This window comes from Littorina saxatilis, unplaced genomic scaffold, assembly GCF_037325665.1.
Source record: "Littorina saxatilis isolate snail1 unplaced genomic scaffold, US_GU_Lsax_2.0 scaffold_648, whole genome shotgun sequence".
Classification (NCBI taxonomy): Eukaryota; Metazoa; Mollusca; class Gastropoda; order Littorinimorpha; family Littorinidae; genus Littorina; species Littorina saxatilis.
In genome coordinates, this window is record NW_027126001.1 from 20,001 (window position 1) to 40,000 (window position 20,000).

The 20,000-nt window shown below is 42.0% G+C and overlaps 1 protein-coding gene and 1 long non-coding RNA gene across 3 annotated transcripts in view; one reads left to right on the forward strand and one right to left on the reverse strand.

Moving 5' to 3' along the window:
- The window catches only part of LOC138954453 (uncharacterized), a 4,838-nt gene extending 3,019 nt beyond the window's left edge, over positions 1-1,819 (forward strand). The window contains exon 3 of the long non-coding RNA XR_011451844.1: positions 477-1,819. This is a non-coding gene — a long non-coding RNA (uncharacterized lncRNA). The remainder of the gene's footprint in view (positions 1-476) is intronic.
- Positions 1,820-8,121: 6,302 nt separating this feature from the next.
- LOC138954454 (protocadherin Fat 4-like) overlaps positions 8,122-20,000 on the reverse strand; it is a 27,431-nt gene continuing 15,552 nt past the window's right edge. Inside the window, exons 5-13 of one of the 2 annotated variants that reach the window (XM_070326298.1) lie at positions 19,597-19,725; positions 18,643-18,810; positions 17,519-17,715; positions 15,499-15,687; positions 14,825-15,005; positions 13,649-13,830; positions 12,235-12,584; positions 9,889-9,917; positions 8,122-9,008 (exon numbers count right to left, since the gene is read on the reverse strand). In XM_070326298.1, the coding sequence (XP_070182399.1) occupies positions 8,878-9,008; positions 9,889-9,917; positions 12,235-12,584; positions 13,649-13,830; positions 14,825-15,005; positions 15,499-15,687; positions 17,519-17,715; positions 18,643-18,810; positions 19,597-19,725 (1,556 nt within the window). In that variant the 3' untranslated portion in view covers positions 8,122-8,877. The remainder of the gene's footprint in view (positions 9,009-9,888; positions 9,918-12,234; positions 12,585-13,648; positions 13,831-14,824; positions 15,006-15,498; positions 15,688-17,518; positions 17,716-18,642; positions 18,811-19,596; positions 19,726-20,000) is intronic. The other variant, XM_070326299.1, reaches the window with a different exon arrangement.

Below are 20,000 nucleotides of genomic sequence, written 5' to 3' on the forward strand. Positions count from 1 at the left end.
GAACCCACGACCTCCCGATCACGGGGCGGACGCCTTACCGGTATACCACTAGGCCAACCGTGCCGGTATGAGGCGGAGTGGGCTTTCAACAAGTGGGCCTTTCACAAAACACAAGCCTTGCAAAAAGGATGATTCATACAATAAATACTGAGAAATGTTGGGGAGAAAATCGCCTGTTAATTGCAATGACTGTTCTTTACAGGCAGGTAGGGTGTGCCGAAGAACATTGTCCATTTCCATGCAATATTTTGATCGACAATAAAGTGCTGTTATTGTTATTGTTATTGTTATTGTTATTGTTATTGTTATTGTTTCAGGTGCCAGGAGATTGGTTCGGCATAACTCTCACTGTTGTAGCACATTTCGTGGACATTTAGACCGCTTACATTCCTTTGTTTTTTTTAGACACTGTGACATGTTACACCAATGATGTTTGTTATGCTAAGTATGATACCTTTTTCGTTACTTTTCTCCAGGACTGCACGGCTCAAAACTCAGAGCCAGGAGACTGCCTTGACAGCGCCGCTGTAACCAACGAGCTCACATTTGGACTTCTCTGCACAGCCGTTGTTTTGAGTCCAGCAATCCTGATGGTTCTCCAGACATGAAAAGTGTCACTTGCATATGCACATGGAGTATTAAGTAGGTACTGCCGAATAAAAAACATACATTTAAATACTGTTCTTTGGGAGACTATATCTGAAGTTGTGCTTTTTGAACAATACTGCAAGATTAAATTCTGAAGATTAAACATGACAAACGTGTCAATGACTATGTAAGATAAAATTGTATTTGAGGTCGTTTCTTGGGTTAATGTTTCAATCCACAATAGCATCGAGTTATAAGCATGACAAACAACTGAATATTACTGGGTGTGTTTTTGTTAAAGCATGAAAGGATTCACGAAGAATATAGATATGATAACTGTGAAAGCACAACATGCTTTCCTCCATGTCCATGCGAATCAAAATGAAAAAAAATTGTCTTGTAAACATGAGGTATCTTTCAAAAGAACGCAGCAGTAGGATTGCATGTTCAGTGTGCAAGAGAATTTTAATTGCTCAAATTTATGAAAATGTAAATAATAATAATAATAACTGGACATATTTAAGTGCCTAACCTGCTCTAGGCCCTTTACAAAAGAACATATATTATATATGCAGAATAGAACAATTAGAAGTACAACCTACATACAACAATTAAGCATACAGACACAAATCACCACATGTACTGTTCACACAATAATCATATATGCAATACACACTATATAATTTTATACACACATACACAGCTAACACTCTCAACAATCATACCAACTCTATAGGAGAGGAGTATGTGCAGAAATGGAATGAAGAAGACATTAGGCCAAACCCAAACGCAAGTCAATAAACGCGCAAACATTGTTTGTCATAACCCTTTAGTTTGTTTAGCCTATGTATCCTGATATTGCGACATATAGCTAATTTCCTGTTGTAGATTCACATGTTTGTCTTTCTTTCTTTCCATGTTCCTTAGTTTTGAACAATACAAAGTATGTTGTACGTGGCGATTGTACAAGAATAATAATGTTGCATACCGTACATCACCCTAGCCAGGCGACATTAACGTGTGTATCTTTTCTGTGCATTGCACACACGATTGTAGCACTTGTATTATTCAGGTCCCAGTTATTTAAGAGCCGAAGTCGTCCCATGTTAGTGTATGTAATGGCACTTTACAATAATTGAACCTTATTGTGTCTAAAACACACACACACACACACACACACACACACACACACACACACACACACGCGCGCGCACACGCACGCTCACACACACACACACATACACACACACACATACATACACTCACACTCACACAAACACACACACATACACACACACACACATACGCACACAAACACACACATACACACACCCACACACACACACACACACACACACACACACACACACACACACACACACCGAGGGCGACACTAATTGCAAGTCATTATTGAAAAATGTTGTCAAACGGTTAGATTCGAGACAGTGTCTCATAAATCACCTATCTCACGCCTACTTGATAATATTATTTCTTGAGGGCGCCAAGTGTTGTTATAGTTTTCTCTGTTCTCTGGTGCCCTGAGTGAAACAAGCTTCAATCAATCAGCTTAACGCGTAAACTCAATAAATGTATCCATAAAGCATGTAACATATAAATCTAAAAATAATATATCTATCTATAAGATAATTATAAAACAACAGAGAATTGAAAATCCGAATACATTTTTCTTGCATACATTTCGTAGATTTACATTTTCTGTTGATGTGTGATTTAGTTAACTTGCTCATTACAATATTTAGAAATTTAAAGAAGTTTCCATGTATTTGTAGAAGTTTAAAATTAAACGACATTTAAACGTTTCACTTTGACTTGATGTATTATTTGTTGTTGTTGGTGGTGTTGGTGTTGGTGTTGTTTTTGTTGTTGTTGTGGTTGTTTTACAATATTAATATTTTACGTGACTATTGATCAGGAGTTATTCAACACTACTGTATGTGAAATTCGATTTAATTAAATTAATTGTATACGTTTAACTAATAGCTGATTCTTGTGATAATACTTTGAATCTGGTAAATTAAGCGTTATTTTTGTCTTGCCTGTGCATTTATTTAAGCTAATGCGTACTATACCAGACGAATGTGTCAAATATCTCTCTCTCTCTCTCTCTCTCTCTCTCTCTCTCTCTCTCTCTCTCTCTCTCTCTCTCTCTCTCTCTCTCTCGCTCTCCCTCCCTCTCTCTCTCGCTCTCTCGCTCGCTCTCTCCCTCTCTCTCTCTCTCTCCCCACCTTATTGAGCTTTAGTATGGAGCATTTAACTGAGTATACGGGCCAAGGCTATCACATTCAAAGCTAAACAGCTGGTATAGCTCAGACGTCACGTGACGGAAAGAATGCTATCACACCATTGAAATGACATTCTTTCCGTCCCCTATAGGCGACGAAATAGGTCAAATTTTGTGCACTTTTTAGTGGAAAATGCTTCGACGCCGGAGCGGGTACTGGACCCAGTGCCGTTGTAGTGCAAGCGCACTTTGTAGTGCACTTGCACTAGAACCGCACTGGGTGCAGTACCCGCTCCGGCGTCGAAGCATTTTCCACTCAAAAGTGTGACCTATTTCGTCGCCTATAGGGGACGGAAAGAATGTCATTTCAATGGTGTGATAGCATTCTTTCCGTCACTGTAGCAGATCTCTGCTTAGAGCTATACGGGCTGTAATCATAGGCTATATAAGTTTAGCTTTGAATGTGATAGCCTTGGCCCGTATACTCAGTTAAATGCTCCATACAAAGCTCAATAAGGTGCACCCTCTCTCTCTCTCTCTCTCTCTCTCTCTCTCGCCCTCTCTCTCTCTCTATCTCTCTCTCTCAAGGTCAAACTGCCATCGATGACGCTGCTGCATGTATTGATGATAACTCTGACGCTGCCTTGACAATGTTTGTAAACACGCTTTTAGAAGAGGGTCGGTGCATGCGACGCACGGTGTTTTTTGGAGGCCGTCAGCGTCGTACGAGCCGATGGTTTGACGCAGAGTGTAGGGAGGGAAAACGTGAAGTTAATAGATTACTTAGTCGGTACTCTCGCACTAGAAAGGTTGAGGATAAACTACAGTATTTGCAAAAAAGATCTGAATATCAAAATATGATAAAAGAGAAAAAGAAAACATATAGAAAATCAGTACAAGATTCTTTACTAGAAAACAGAAAAAATCCTTCCATGTTCTGGTCAACGGTAAAGCGGTCTCGCCCAAGGGAGAGAAACCGTGCTACTATAAATATCGATGTCTGGAAAGATCACTTTGAAAACATTTTGGGACAGCACACAGCTTCAACGCCTGAACAAAACGAAAATGTAATAAATGAAGAAAGTGAGGAAGATGTACATATTTATGAATTGGATGAACAAATTTCGTTAGATGAGGTAAAACAAGCCATTCGAAAATTAAAAGCAGGGAAAGCTTCTGGTATTGATGAAATACCAGCAGAATTTCTAAAAGCAGCTGAGGATATTGTTGCCTCTTTTCTCACTAAGTTCTTTAACCGTGTTTATGACACTGGTGTGTTTCCTAAACAATGGAGTCAGTCCGTGATAGTTCCTTTACTGAAAAAGGGTGATGTAAATAATCCTGGAAATTATAGGGGCATTTCCCTCCTGAGTACTATTAGTAAAGTTTTTACTTCCATCCTAAATAGGCGTCTGTATAAATGGGCAGAGAGTGAACACAAGATATGTGAAGAACAAGCTGGTTTTCGAAAAAACTATTCAACTATTGATCATCTTTTTACACTTGTGACTATGATTAAGAAATGTCTGTATGGACAAAGGAGAAGTAAACTGTACGTTGCTTTTATTGATTATTTGAAAGCTTTCGATTCTGTAGACAGGGATAGTTTGTGGGTCGTTCTTCAAAAAATAAAAACTTCGACGAAAATGCTCCGTATGCTACAAGGGATTTATGATTCTGTCCAGTCATGTGTAAGATGGGGCCCTGATGTGTCTGACTTTTTTGATTGCCCTGCCGGGGTGAAACAAGGTTGCATGTTGTCTCCCCTGATTTTTTCCCTGTTAATTACTGAAGTAGCCGATATAGTAACCTCAAATGGAAGGCATGGTGTTCAGTTTTTGCCTGGATTACAAGAAATTATTTTGCTGACGATATTTGTTTGATTTCTACAACACCTGCTGGACTCCAAAACCAATTGAACAATCTTGAACAAGCCTCCTCTGCCCTTGGCCTCAGTGTAAATTTAAAGAAAACAAAAGTAATGGTTTTTCGGAAAGGCGGTCATCTATCTAAGGCAGAAAAATGGTTTTATCAAGGTAAACCTATGGATGTTGTAAACAGTTATAAATATTTGGGTGTCACATTGACAACAAAATTATCATTTGACATTGCTTTAGAAGAATTTGCAGGCAGAGCCAAGGGAAAAGTGGTAGAAATCATGAAAACAATGTGGAGCTTAGGTAGCATGGATGTTAGTGTATTTTTTAAATTGTTTGATGCGCTAGTAAAACCTATGCTTTTGTACGCCTCTGAAATATGGGGTATCACACGCTTTCGTTCTGTTGAATCTCCGCATTTGTTTGCTTGTAAAAGATTTTTGAATGTTTTACCAAGAACTCCAAACGCGATGGCATATGGAGAACTCGGTCGTTTCCCTTTATTCATTGACAGTACTGTCAGTGTTATCAGGTACTGGCTAAAGCTGCAGAACATGTTTTTGGTTAGATTACCTAGACAAGCGTACGAGATGGATAAAAAAAGATTTTCAAGGTTACCCGGAAATGAGGTTGATTTGCAAAATTGGGCTTGCTCGGTAAAGCGTTGTTTGGATATGTGTGGGTTTTCCTTTGTATGGCTGAATGATGGTGTTGTTCATGAAAAAGCCTTTTTGCGTGCGTTTAGACAGCGTTTGATTGACTGCTATAAGCAGGAATGGTTTGGTAAGATAATGGAAAGTGATAGATTTTCAACGTATAGTTCGTTCAAGTCTTTATTGCAGCCGGAAAAATACCTAACAGATATCACACTTACTAAATTTAGAAACATTTTTGTCAAACTACGCCTAGGTATTATTGACCTGAATGGAAACAAACGCTATAGTGCTGTACCAAACACGTGCCCGTTTTGTCCTGCTGTGGAAAACGAAATACATTTTCTGCTACATTGCCCAAAATACCAGGATCTACGTGTAAAATATATTTTGAAATATTTCACTGACAATGTACATGTACCACCCTTGATTTTTCTGCTACAAAATGAGAGTATATACATTAATAGAGCTGTAGCCATGTATTGTTATTATGCCATGAAAACACGTGATGAAGAAATTTCAAACAGGCAATTGTTGCTATGACTGATACTTTGAGACAAAATTTGTAAATTTTCGTGCCACGATATATATTTTTTTTGTTTCTGTACAACCATGAAATTTTGTTGTTGATTTTTATTCCTATTTTTTCCTGTGTCTTTTGCAAACCCCCATGCGTATATGCCGGTGGCCTCGCATTAAATTTCCTGCGTTCCTGCGTATCTCTCTCTATCTCTCTCTCTCTATATATCTCTCTCTATATATATATATCTCTCTCTCTCTCTCTCTCTCTCTCTCTCTCTCTCTCTCTCTCTCTCTCTCTCTCTCTCTCTCTCTCCCGATATAGACATCAACGTTTATGGACGCAAGTTTTTATTTTTTTTAATTTTTTTTTTATTCCAATCTAATTTCAAAATAACTATATTCAGACATATGGTACATCTCATGGTTCATCTGCAGAGATGTTCCTGGTGGAGTCGTCAACGATGTTAGATGACGCAAAATACACAACCACGTTAAATCATGCAGGAATGACTGAAAATAACAGTTCAGTTTCCAACTGAGGATGTTGTAGTTTGAATCTCCAAAGTTGTCTTAAAACCATTACCACCGAAAGAACAATTAAAACAAAGAAGACACCACGGACAACAACAACAGCAGCACACACAAAAACACCCAAGAATACATAAAACAATACATAACTTCTTCTTCTTCCTCTTCTTCTGCGTTCGTGGGCTGAAACTCCCACGTACACTCGTGTTTTCTGCACGAGTGGAATTTTACGTTTTTTACCCCGCCATTTTAGGCAGCCATACGCCGTTTTCGGAGGAAGCATGCTGGGTATTTTTGTGTTTCTATAACCCACCGAACTCTGACATAGATTACAGGATCTTTTTCGTGCGCACTTGGTCTTGTGCTTGCGTGTACACACGGGGATGTTCGGACACCGAGGAGAGTCTGCACACAAAGTTGACTCTGAGAAATAAATCTCTCGCCGAACGTGGGGACGAACTCACGCTGACAGCGGCCAACTGGATACAAATCCAGCGCGCTACCGACTGAGCTACATCCCCGCCCGATACATAACATGTTAGCTGCTTCTGGATTGAGAATAAAATTCCAAGTAAAAAGATACATTTGTTATACTTACTCTCACGTAAATATATGTTTAGAAAAACAAAAAAAACCGCATAAGAACATGTTTCACATTTAAGTTCAGGGGCGGATCAGTTGCTTTGTAAGGGGGGGTGCACTTTGAATCGAAAGTGAATGTGATGGGCGCGAAGCGCCCGAATTTGCTAGGGGGGTCCGGGGGCATGCCCCCCCCCCCCCCCCTCCCGGAAGAAATGTTGGCCCAAAGAAGCAAAATGGTGCCATCTGGTGCCATTTGAACTTAGACATAGTCATAGAATCAGCTTTCCAATTTTAAAAAAAAAATTAAAAATTGCTGGAGGGGGGGGGGGGTGCACCTGCACCCTGTGCACCCCCCCTCGTCCGCCCCTGGAGTTATCACAACAAAACACAGACATGGTATCCTCCATAACCATTATCACGCATAGCAATAGAACACTAGAAAATGAGCAGTTTACCAGTAGTGTGGTTATATTGCGTTACAACGTATACACTTTAACACAAACACACACGGGAACTACAGTCCAACAAGGGTACCACAAGTGACTGTTTCACTGCTACCAAAGAGATTCAGAATTCTCGACGCTTATCAAAATATGTTTTTACAATAACGTCCAAAAAGTAACATTGGGTGACAAAACGAAGCAGCAACATGTTGCTTTGTTAACTCGGATTTGTATCTTTGAAAAAAAGCACTGTCTTAATTAAACCCGCTACTAACCACAGCCAAACCAAGCGAACTGCGTTCGGCGAATGTTACACCGTGCCTTGTTTGGTGTACTAACTTGCGGCGAATGTTTCGGTGACACGGTCACTTAATCAAAAAATATCACGTGAGAAGACTCTAGATTTGTTCAAAACATTATTGTCACTCTTCAAGGATGAAGATACACAAATATTCAACCAATGAACAGTCAGTTCGCCTAATGTTACAAATGACGCAAAGTGATTCGGCGAACCTCGAACGAATAGGGGAATCCCCTAATTTGATGACGTAGTGCAAAGTTCGCCTAACCTAGTTCCCTGTTAGTTAGTAGTTAGCGGGCTTTACACTGCTCCCTCTCTGGCCACGAAGAGCGATAAAGTGGAACCCCCCTTTTGAGACCCCCCCCATCTAAGACTCCCTCCCTTTCAAGACCCTGTTGCAGATTTTGTTTGTTCATAACCTCTGTCAAGTTAGCCCAATTGTGACCCTCCACCACGAAATGAGTCGCATGTCACCTCGCGCGGTTCTGCGCTAGGCTTAATATAAGTCCGGGGGGGGGGGACTGTGGTAACGGTGTGAGGGTCACCATAGTCACAGGCTTATAACTCGAAAAGTTGTCGCTCTTTTCTAAAACAGTTTTCACCACTGGATAGAGCATGAAACGCTCTTCAGGAAAATGTAAAAATATGAAAATCACATGCAAAGGTGACATGCGACTCATTCCGTGGTGGAGGGTCACAATTGTTCGACTCTCTTATTTGTAAGACCCGGTTTCCTCGTACTTTATTACAAATCCAAAAACAGTTCGACTGCTAACGTTCCACAATTCAGATTAACAAAAACAAGATTGATTGGTCATTGGTACGTTTACTGATTGTAACGTTTTGTTTTGTTCATAATTACACGTTCCAGTAACCTGCCATTCTTGTTATAGATTCCAGTTGTATTGATCAAAATTAATAACAAAAGGGAAGTAAGCGCATGTGTAATGGAGCAAGCGAGAGTTATACAGAACCAATCTCCTGGCACATGAGAGAAAAACAAGCATTGAAGTGAACAAGCCACTTTCACCCTCAAGTAAATGTTCATCAACTCAAGTTGTATTGGGTCTTTGAAGGGAGGTTCCACCGTGGCTGTCTTGGCAGTGATTTCATTCCCAGCCTTGTACAGTGACGCATATTTTCAGTAAGGTAGGCCTCGCCCTTTCCACGGGTCGTAAACCTGGATCTTGCCCTGTTGGGTAGGTCTTCCCATGTTGTGGTAGGAAATGCCTGACGGGGATATCTCATTCCGCTGGTAGTCGTCTGGGTGTCCTGTGTGTGATTGTGAAATCATCATCATCATCATTATCATTATCAGCAGCAGCAGCAGCAGCAGCAGCAGCATCATCATCATCATTATCGTCATCGTCTTTGTAGTTGTTGTTGTCGTCGTCATCGTAGTCATCGTCATTGTCATAATCATCATCATCGTCGGCGTCGTCGTCATCATCATCATCACCAGCATCATCATCATCGTCATCATCGTCGTCATCGTCATCGTCATTATCGTCATCGTCTTTGTAGTTATTGTTGTCATCGTCATCGTAGTCATCGTCATTGCATTGTCATAATCATTATCATCATCGTCATCATCATCGTCATCGTCATCGTCATCGTCATCGTCAAAAGTCAACGACTAATATTAATGTTTCAGACTCGTAACTTCATTTTAACATTGTAGATAATGGACGTTGCATAAGGAAAGGAGAGTTTGCAGATTCTGCGCAAAACCTTTAAAAGATCGTCTGCTAAGATGCAGCTACTTGAATTAATTTTTGCAGTTTGTTGTCTGCAACTGGATTTTAGACGGAATGTATTTCAAGTACGATAAGAAAAACATGTTGCAAATTGCACCGTCTGTCGACCAGTCACAGAAGCAAACCTGGCTGGCCAGGTAAGTGTGTACTTCATACACGTCGAAGAATCCGGAAACATGCGTCTTTGTTATTGTGAATATGAACATGACATTCGCCTGCTTCCTGCGGTATTGCAAATATGAAAGGATATTCGCCTATGTCCTGCGGAATATGGTCCGATCATCGGAATAGGGCTGTGCGAGAGAATTCAATCACAACCCCCCGAATTTCCCACACGTGTCTATCACAATAGCAATATATAAATCATGTGTTTACTAATTGGTGTTTATACTTACGGTTGTGGGGATGTCGCGCTCGATCATTTCTGAGAAGTAAAAGAAAACGAAAACATTTGTAAGTTGTGTCAGAAGCAATTCCTGCATTACACTTTTGAAGCACACACACGGACATTTCATGAAAACTATTAGGAAATTCCCAGTTAAGACATCAAGACATACAAAACAGGTTCACACATTGAAAAGAGACCCACAACGGCAGCGCTGACTGCCAGCACTGACACATAATGATCCAGCTGGATCTCCAAACTAACTCCATGACTCTCCTTGGAACCACCTCCGGCTCGGGGGCCTCGTTGACCGGGAGCTAGAGCGCGACAACCATCCCTCCCTTGCGGTGGCCCTTTTCTTTTTTCTGTTTTCTTTTTTTCCCATCTAAAGTCGGGGTCAAACCCGGGAACATGCCCCAAATGGTTTTACTGTGAGGGCGTTAAACATTACTTATCATCATAGGTTCACATATAACAAAACACACACCTCTACTATTACCTCTAACCCTAACGCAGAGTGGTATCATATTGTATCTTTCATTGTGTGAGATACCACTTATGTCATAACGATATCGTCATCCACAGTTCAGGTGAATAGGTCGTGTCTGGCAGAAACCTGATTTTCCACTGCCCGTGATGCCCAGTCACGGAGACAAACGTCATTCTTGGAACACTTTTGAACTCGGTTTTTTTTTCTGGAATAATTTTGAAAAAGTACACGTCACGCTATGCTTTCTAGAATGACGTATCTTTGCTTTAACGTCAAAAATTACACGAGGCTTTCGAAGAGACCGAGGTTGCATTTTGAAGCATCTTCAATTTGGGCGTTTCGAATGAGGGACGTTTGCAGCAAAAGACACACAAGTACAGGATGTAGGATATATAAACAGAATACTACTGGCTCCCTGTGTGATACAAGGTTTACACTCGTTGTGTCTTCAAATATTGATAAGCTCGCTTTTGCTCGCAGTTCAATATTTAAAAACACAACTCGTGTAAAACGGGTATCACATAGGAAGCCATGTAGTATTCTCTATGAAATATAATAACATTTAAAATACAATCATAAGTCATGGTCATAAATCTGTATAATTATGTGACCCTCCACCACGAAATGAGTCGCATGTCACCTCGCGCGGTTCTGCGCTAGGCTTAATATAAGTCCGGGGAGTGTCTGGTAACAGTGTGAGGGTCACCTTAGTCACAGGCTTATAACTCAAACAGTTGTCGCTCTTTTCTAAAACGGTTTTCACCACTGGATAGAGCATAAAACACTCTTTAAGAAAATGTAAAAAAATTAAAAATCATGCAAAGGTGACATGCGACTCATTCCGTGGTGGAGGGTCACATATATGTGTTATTCTCCAGAGCTGTATTTTGTGTCATGCATTTTCTGTTCTGTAAATGGTTATAACGTGTGTTAAATGGCATCTAGAATGTATTCTCTTCACTTTTTGTCAGTAATACCCCAGTTAGATTTGTTTGTTTGTTTGTTTAACGCCCAGCCGACCACGAGGGGCCATATCAGGGCGGTGCTGCTTTGACATTTAACGTGCGCCACACACAAGACAGAAGTCGCAGCACAGGCTTCGTGTCTCACCCAGTCACATTATTCTGACACCGGACCAACCAGTCCTAGCACTAACCCCATAATGCCAGACGCCAGGCGGAGCAGCCACTAGATTGCCAATGTTAAAGTCTTAGGTATGACCCGGCCGGGGTTCGAACCCACGACCTCCCGATCACGGGGCGGACGCCTTACCACTAGGCCAACCGTGCCGGTCCCCAGTTAGATAATGATACAGACAAGCAATCAACATACATAATACATTTTTGTCTTCATGCTTAATATATGTTAGTGTTCAAATCCAAGGCACATTCTTTGGTTTACATGTTACGAAGGTGACGTATTCTACTGACCGTAGACAAACAAAATGGGCAAGTCTGTCTAAATCTGTATCTACAGACCGAGGATATGGAAACAGTATTTATTAATTAAATCAATGTGTATGGTTAACATGTATCAGGTAATTAAAGAAATGTCAACTTCGTAACACGGTTTCCACTGGTACAAAGCTCCAGAGAATATCCCATATATATAACTGTTGCGGTTCCGCAAAAGTTTTTATGATGACACGGGACAATATTTATGTTTGCCTAGAGGAGGGATCCGATAATTAAGAACCAATTAGAGACACTGTTTTCTGTTAAGGAAGAGCCAATACGATTCCCACTTCAGGTCGCATGTAATCAACTAAGCGTGACTCTCCAGACCACGCTTGGCCGGGAAGCTCCAAATCTTCAGTCCGCTCTAATTCTGTTGGTTATTCTGAAATAATCATCACAATTAACTCACCGTGGTCGAGGATTTTCGCCGCGCATCTTGCGAGCGTTATCACGGCTGGGGTAGCAGACTTTTATCACCATCGCCACCGTGGCCAATACAGCAACTCCGCCCAGTATGGCCCCCGCTATGATCCAGTTAAAATTGTGTTCCAACGTTTCACCGGCTACGTTGGGATCTGTGAGATTCACCCAGCCGGGTGGTACAACGCTGGGTGCGGATGCTACGGTTCCTGTTGTAGATCCGGGTGCTACCGTTGGCCCGGTTCCTGTCACTGTTGGCCCGGTTCCTGTCACTGTTGGCCCGGTGCCTGGTGTTGTGGTCGCTGGCGCGGGTGGTGCAGTGACACCAGGAGCACAGGCCTGGAAACAAAGATGTATTTCATTTTATGTTCATGTTCATTATTGCATTGTCCCATCGCTTGGAAATTCGGGTCGCTTCCTCCCAGTGGAAAGCTAGCAGCAACAGAGTCGCGCTACCCAGGTGTAGGCGTGTTTATATGTTATCGGCCACCTGCACTTGGCAGACTGACCGAGATCTTTCACGTGCCACAGTGGTGATACGGGGATGGAACATGGGCATCGTCACTGAGTCTGCACACATTTCCCGTGTCAGTCACCGGGCCGGATTCGAATCTGCGACCCTGGGATCACAAGTCCAGTGCTCTACCAACTGAGCTACCGGGCCCCCATAAGTGGTGTTCGTTTTCATTGCTAGGATATTCGGGTCGCTTCCTCCAATGGTTATGATTTCTTTTTACACTCAGTCAAGTTTTGAATAAATGTTTAGACTGGAAATTGAGACAAAAATGATTTCATCTGTTCTCCTACCTAGGTGAGAGAGGTCACCCATATCATGACAAAACCATGCACGCAGACGTTGGTTCGTATATCATGTAAATGAGGTCATGTCAACCTAATCTGGCAGGGAACCTGCTGTTCCACTACACGTGGTGACAAAGTCACCGAGACAAACGTTATTCTCGGAACACTGTGGTTTCGGGTAGCCCATGTCCACCCGTGTGAAATAATGAAAATGGACATTAATCAGACCTGATTTTAAGTGATGTGATGTGATGTGATGTGATGTGATGTGATGTGGTGTGATGTGATGTGATGTGATGTGATGTGATGTGATGTGATGTGGTGTGATGTGATGTGATGTGATGTGATGTGGTGTGATGTGATGGGATCTTATGCGATCTGATCTCAAGTGATGTAATGCTATACTATGCTGTGCTGTGCTGTGCTGTGCTGTGATGTGATGTGATGTGGTGTGGTGTGATGTGATGTGATGTGATGTGATCTGATCTGATGTGATCTGATGTGATCTAATGTGATGTGATGTGATGTGATGTGATCTGATCTGATCTGAACTGATTTGATCTCAGCTTTGATGGCATTCTGGCATGACCCGTTTCACTTACAACAACAATGACAGACACGTCGGTTGGACTGGACGAACGGCTGCTGGGGACTTGACCGGCATCTGTAGCGGTGGCCACTATCTTGTAAACATTAGGAGTCAGTGCAGAGGTCACGATGATGTTACCGTCTGAGACGATGGTGAACTGTCCGTTGCTCCCGCTGTACCTCAGTGCGTTGTTACCTGTAGGAAACACAGGAAGAAAAAAAATAGAGTCAAACCTGCCTTCAACGACAACCCTAGTACGGACCGACTAAAACTGGTCGTTATACACAGGTGGTCGCTATGGTGAATTGCCCGTTGCTCCCGCTGTAGCTGAGATAGGTGTTTCCTGTCGGATGCACAGAGAGAAAAAAAACGTAATACAAGCAAACCTGCCTCCAATGACCACCCTAGTGGGGACCGACCAAATCTGGTCGTTATAGACAGGTTGTCCCTATGGAAAGGTGATCGCTATGGAAAGGTGAAGTATGCAGAAGAAAAACGTGTCAGGGTATATTTTGGTGTGTGAATCGGACAGTGTGAATCGTTATCCTGAAGTTCTTATTTCTTCTTCTTTTTACATTTAGTCAAGTTTTGACTAAATGTTTTAACTTAGAGGGGGAATCGAGACGAGGGTCGTGGTGTATGTGTGTGTGTGTGTGTGTGTGTGTGTGTGTGTGTGTGTGTGTGTGTGTGTGTGTGTGTGTGTGTGTGTGTGTGTGTGTGTGTGTGTGTGTCTGTCTGTCTGTCTGTGTGTGTGTGTGTAGAGCGATGCAGACCAAACTACTAAACCGATCTTTATGAAATTTGACTTGAGAGTTCCTGGGAATGATATCCCCGGACGTTTTTTTCCTTTTTTTCGATAAATACTTTTGATGACGTCATATCCGGCTTTTTGTAAAAGTTGAGGCGGAACTGTCACACCCTCATTTTTCAATCTAATTGATTGAAATTTTTGTAAAGCAATCTTCGACGAAGGCCGGACTTCGGTAGCCATGCACAAAACTTTGCTGCGTGCTCAGCGTACTACGACGTATGCCAGCGTGCTTCAGCGTCCTCTTAACGTATACAAAACGTACCCATAGCGTATTCGACGTACGCCAGCGTACTTATTCAAATACTTATTCAAATGTCCCATACGTCGGCATACGCAGGCGTTAAAACGGTCGTGTGACAGGGCCATAAGGAAACTTACCCTGAAAAGCTGTGTCTGCGTCTGTGGCAGTAATATTGCCCACCGTAGTCCCAATGGCTGTGCAGGCACTGACGTCCTTGATGGTAAGTTGCGATCCCGCAAAGGTCGGTGCGTTATCGTTGATGTCGTTGATGTTTATTGTCATTGTAGTTGTGCTTGACGAGCCTCCTCGATCTCTACCCTGTGAGCATTATACGTTATTTGTATTTTCGACCAGAATATGACAGTTTACACATATCGAGACCACCCACAGTAACTGTTCCTCCGAGACCGCTCTCTCTCTCTCTCTCTCTCTCTCTCTCTCTCTCTCTCTCTCTCTCTCTCTCTCTCTCTCTCTCTCTCTCCTCTCTCTCTCTCTCTCTCTCTCTCTCTCTCTCTCTCTCTCTCTCTCTCCTCTCGCTCGCTCGATCTCTCTCTCCCTCCCTCCCTCTCTCTCTCTCTCTCTCTCTCTCTCTCTCTCTCTCTCTCTCTCTCCTCTCGCTCGCTCGATCTCTCTCTCCCTCCCTCCCTCTCTCTCTCTCTCTCTCTCTCTCTCTCTCTCTCTCTCTCTCTCTCTCTCTCTCCCTCCCTCTCTCTCATTCTCTCTCTCTCTCTCCCTCTCTCTCTCTCTCTCTCTCTCTCTCTCTCTCTCTCTCTCTCTCTCTCACACTAACTCAACCCCTCTTCAGACCTACCTGTATCTCAAGGATGACGGTCGTGTTCCTATATGCCGGAGCATCAACGTCGTATACCTGTGTCGTTGTTATTCTGCCAGTGGAAGCGTCGATGACAAAATATCCGACACTTGTATCGTTGACAATGCTGTATGTCACACTGTCGCCTTGATCTTGATCTGTGACTGTCCACTGGGGTGCGATCGCTATCTGAAACAATACAAGACAAACTTAAATTATTACAGGAGTAAAAAATCTTACACATTAAAAAAACTACAAAAATACAACAACAAAAACGGTAGTAAACTCCCCATAAACAAACAAATAAACAATACCATCATGCAGTTTCAGGTGTAATGATTGATAATAATCTATCTTGGAATACCGAACTTTGCAAAACAGTTTCAAAAAGATCTAGTATCTAGAACTACACACTTTTTAACTTTCGAAAGTGGGAAACACGCGTATTCAATCAAATATTGGTGGTTTTGATGATCGGATTATACTATTTTAGTTGAATCAACGACGGGCGCAGTGGCGTGGTGGTAAGACGTCGGCCTCCTAATCGGGAGGTCGTGAGTTCGAATCCCGGTCGCTGCCGCCTGGTGGGTTAAGAGTGCAGACCTGCTAGTGACTTAACCCCCTTCGTGTGTACACGCAAGCACAAGACCAAGTGCGCACGGAAAAGATCCTGTAATCCATGTCGGAGTTCGGTGGGTTATGGAAACACGAAAATACCCAGCATGCCTACTCAACGAAAGCGGAGTGAGCTGACTATGCTCTCAGAGCATAGTGTGGGGAACCCATAATGGGCAAACGAGTTCACACGTAACTAGAAACAAATTCTAGAACGCTGAAGAAGAAGAAGAATCAAATATTGATTATGATTCATCAACATTTCACGGAACTGCCGAACCGACCGGTGTAAATACTGCCAGTGTAAATACTTTGAAGCCATAACAAAGCTTGCATAAATTAAGAGCAATCATAATAATTCTACAAAAAAACGTAATGCAATCATTATGCAAGTTAATATAATACGTTATTAACATGTAAGTGTACCATATGATTTTTGACCAATCAGAACTGACTGTAGGTGACCCGCTTAAAGTTATAGAGGTCAGGCCGGGACTTGTTATGGTTATCATTCTAAAAAGAACAATGACAAACTCAAATGTAAAATTCAACATAGCAGGATGACTTATTAAAAGGAATGTCACTTTTTACAAATGTGTGTCTTTTAGGACATGATAACACATATTTCAAAAATAAAATCAACATTCGCCTGCCGGATTTGTTGTTGTTGAAATAACAGTACAAACACACAAAAAAGGCAGCATGGGAGCGATGAAAGCCGGGGACTCATTTCAATATGATGGACAACGAATGAAAAAAAAACTGGTAGAGAAAGAATATATGAAACATACAGGCGGCAAAGTCAAATCAACAAGAAGACGTACATGAGTTACAAACAGTATTACAAATGTGACCCTCCTCCACGGAATGAGTCGCATGTCACCTTTGCATGATTTTCATATTTTTACATTTTCCTAAAGAGTTTTTTATGCTCTGTCCAATGGTGAAACCCGCTTTAGAAAAGAGCGAAAACTTTTCGAGTTATAAGCCTGTGACTAAGGTGACCCTCACACTGTTACCAGACACTCCCCGGACTTATACTAAGCCTAGCGCAGAACCGCGCGAGGTGACATGCGACTCCTTTCGTGGTGGAGGGTCACAAATAGTCAAAGAAAGCGACCAAAACAACAAACAAACAAAGCAGAACAAAATCAAGAATCAAGTCCAAAAATCAAAACAACGACAACGACTACACGAACTAACGCAACATACCTAAAGAAAAAGACAAGAAGATTATCCACACACACAAAACACAAGAAAAAGTTTAAAAAAAAATTAAAACATTCTGTATTCACCAATATTGGTGAGTATAACATTCTGTTATTGTTTCAACTTTGTTAGTCTCACCTACAGTCACGTTCTTGTTAAGAGATCCACGAAAAAGATAAATACATGAATAACTTACCGATCCTTCTTCTTCAGTGACATAAACACGCGATGGCGACAACTCAATGGGATCGTTAGTGTCTGAAATACTGATGGTAACGGTGGCTGATAAAGATGTACAAAATGTGTCGGTACAGACCACTGAGATTGTAGTAGTTCGTGTGTCAGACCTTTCATAGTCCAGAGTATGTTTCACGATGATAGACGTTTCGTCAGCTGCAACATGCAGAGAAACAAAGTTCAATGACTGAGTATACAAGCTGGTCGAACAGAGTACTGAACACACACAAAAAAAGATGTGGTAGTAATAATAATAATAATAATAAAACATTCTTTTATAGCGCTGTTCACCGCCGAATGGCAGTCTCACGGCGCTTTACATTATACATTAAAATTTAACGTTTTACATAAAGAGTTTTCTCGCGGTACGATAAAGATAGAGAGAGCGATATATTTAGAGAGAGAGAGAAAGAGAGAGAAAGAGAGAGCGAGCGAGAGATTGAGAGAGAGTGCGAGAGATTGAGAGAGAGAGAGCAAGAGAGATAGACAAAGCGAGAGATTGAGAGAGAGCGAGAAATTGAGAAAGAGATTGAAATAGAGAGATAAGGAGAGAGCGAGAGATAGAGAAAGAAAGAGAGAGATTGAGAGAAAGAGAGAGATTGAGAGAGAGAAAGAGAGAGAGAAAGATATGCTGGCATGTTTGATATGTGTACCGGTTGTAATGGGTCAGTTGGCCTCAATAACCAACTTGAGTTCTCTCTCTCTCTCTCTCTCTCTCTCTCTCTCTCTCTCTCTCTCTCTCCCTCTCTCTCTCTCTCTCTCTCCCTCTCTCTCCCTCTCTCTCTCTCCCTCTCTCTCTCTCTATCTCTCTCTCTCTCTCTCTCTCTCTCTCTCTCTCTCTCTCTCTCTCTCTCTCTCTCTCTCTCTCTCTCTCTCTCTCTCTCTCTCTCTCTCTCTCTCTCTCTCTCTCTCTCTCTCTCTCTCTCTCTCTCTCTCTCTCTCTCTCTAAGAGAAATTTTGCGAGGGCTGGATGTAAAAGAAGCATATACTCTTGCTTATTTATTACCCTCGATAATAAAGATCTTGTCTTGTCTTGTCTTGTCTTGTCTCTCCCTTCCCCCTGTTGTTTTTAACAATACTTACCGCCGAGTTCAAAATACTGCAGCGACACTGATGGGACAACACCTATTTGGCAGTTGGGAGGATCGTCATCGGCGACAGTGAAATTGACCACTGCATAGCCTATCGGTTTATCCTCTGGGACGGTCTTCATAACGTTCAACCCGCTGATTGATGGCTGCTGGTTTGCTCCTGTGAATCGAGAGATAAGTTACGATCATCACTATCGTCGTCGTTGTCATAATCTTCATCGTCAGTATAGTCGTCAACATAACAATCACCGTCTTCTTCGTCTTTGTCGACGTCTTCGTCAGCACGATGATTACCATCATCACCATCACCATCATCATCATCATCATCATCATCATCATCATCATCATCATCATCATCATCGTCGTCGTTGTCGTAGTCGATGTCATCATCGTCGTCGTCGTCGTCATCATCGTCTTCGTCCTCATCGTCGCCATCATCGTAGTGTTTATTTTCATTTATACATTTCGATTTGAAATGTCGCGTTCAAATCATATTTGTACTATCATAAGTATGTACAATTGGCAGAAATTCAAAAACAAAATTTTAAAAACAAATTGTAGGTCATTGGAATATTTGTGACTCTCCACCACGAAATGAGTCGCATGTCACCTCGCGCGGTTCTGCGCTAGGCTTAATACAAGTCCGGGGAGTGTCTGGTAACAGTGTGAGGGTCACCTTAGTCACAGGCTTATAACTCAAACAGTTTTCGCTCTTTTCTAAAACGGGTTTCACCACTGGATAGAGCATAAAAAACTCTTCAGAAAAATGTAAAAATATGAAAATCATGCAAAGGTGACATGCGACTCATACCGTCGTGGAGGGTCACATTTGATAATTGACAAAACAAAACGTTGCATTAACCCGATGATTTATTATGTGAGATATATAAAACACAGACTTAAAAATAATATAACAATGGCTTACACAAAACCTTAGTTCACTCACCATTGAGTTGGATATGTTTATTGAAGGGGCCCACGGCAGGGTTGGTAGGATCTTTGCATGTTACCTCAAAATCGAAGTCCTCCTGGCAGAGTGTGTTCAGATCCTGGGCGGCACGGACCACTCCACTGGCTAGAAAAACAATATGTTTTGGTTAATAATAATGAGAGCTTAGAAAAATGATAAGGATAAGGATAAGACCCCTGTGAGGAATTACTCTCGTGGAAATTCGGGCTGCTTTCTCCCTGGGGAAAGCGAGCTGCCATCCAATATACGGCGCTACCCTTTTTTTGTTTGTTGTTTCCTGCATGCGTGTATTCGTGTTTCCAAGCCCTGAGACTTTCGCTGTAAACTTGGGTTCTTTATCGTGCGCATGCGTGCACACGGGGGTGTTGGGACACCGAAGA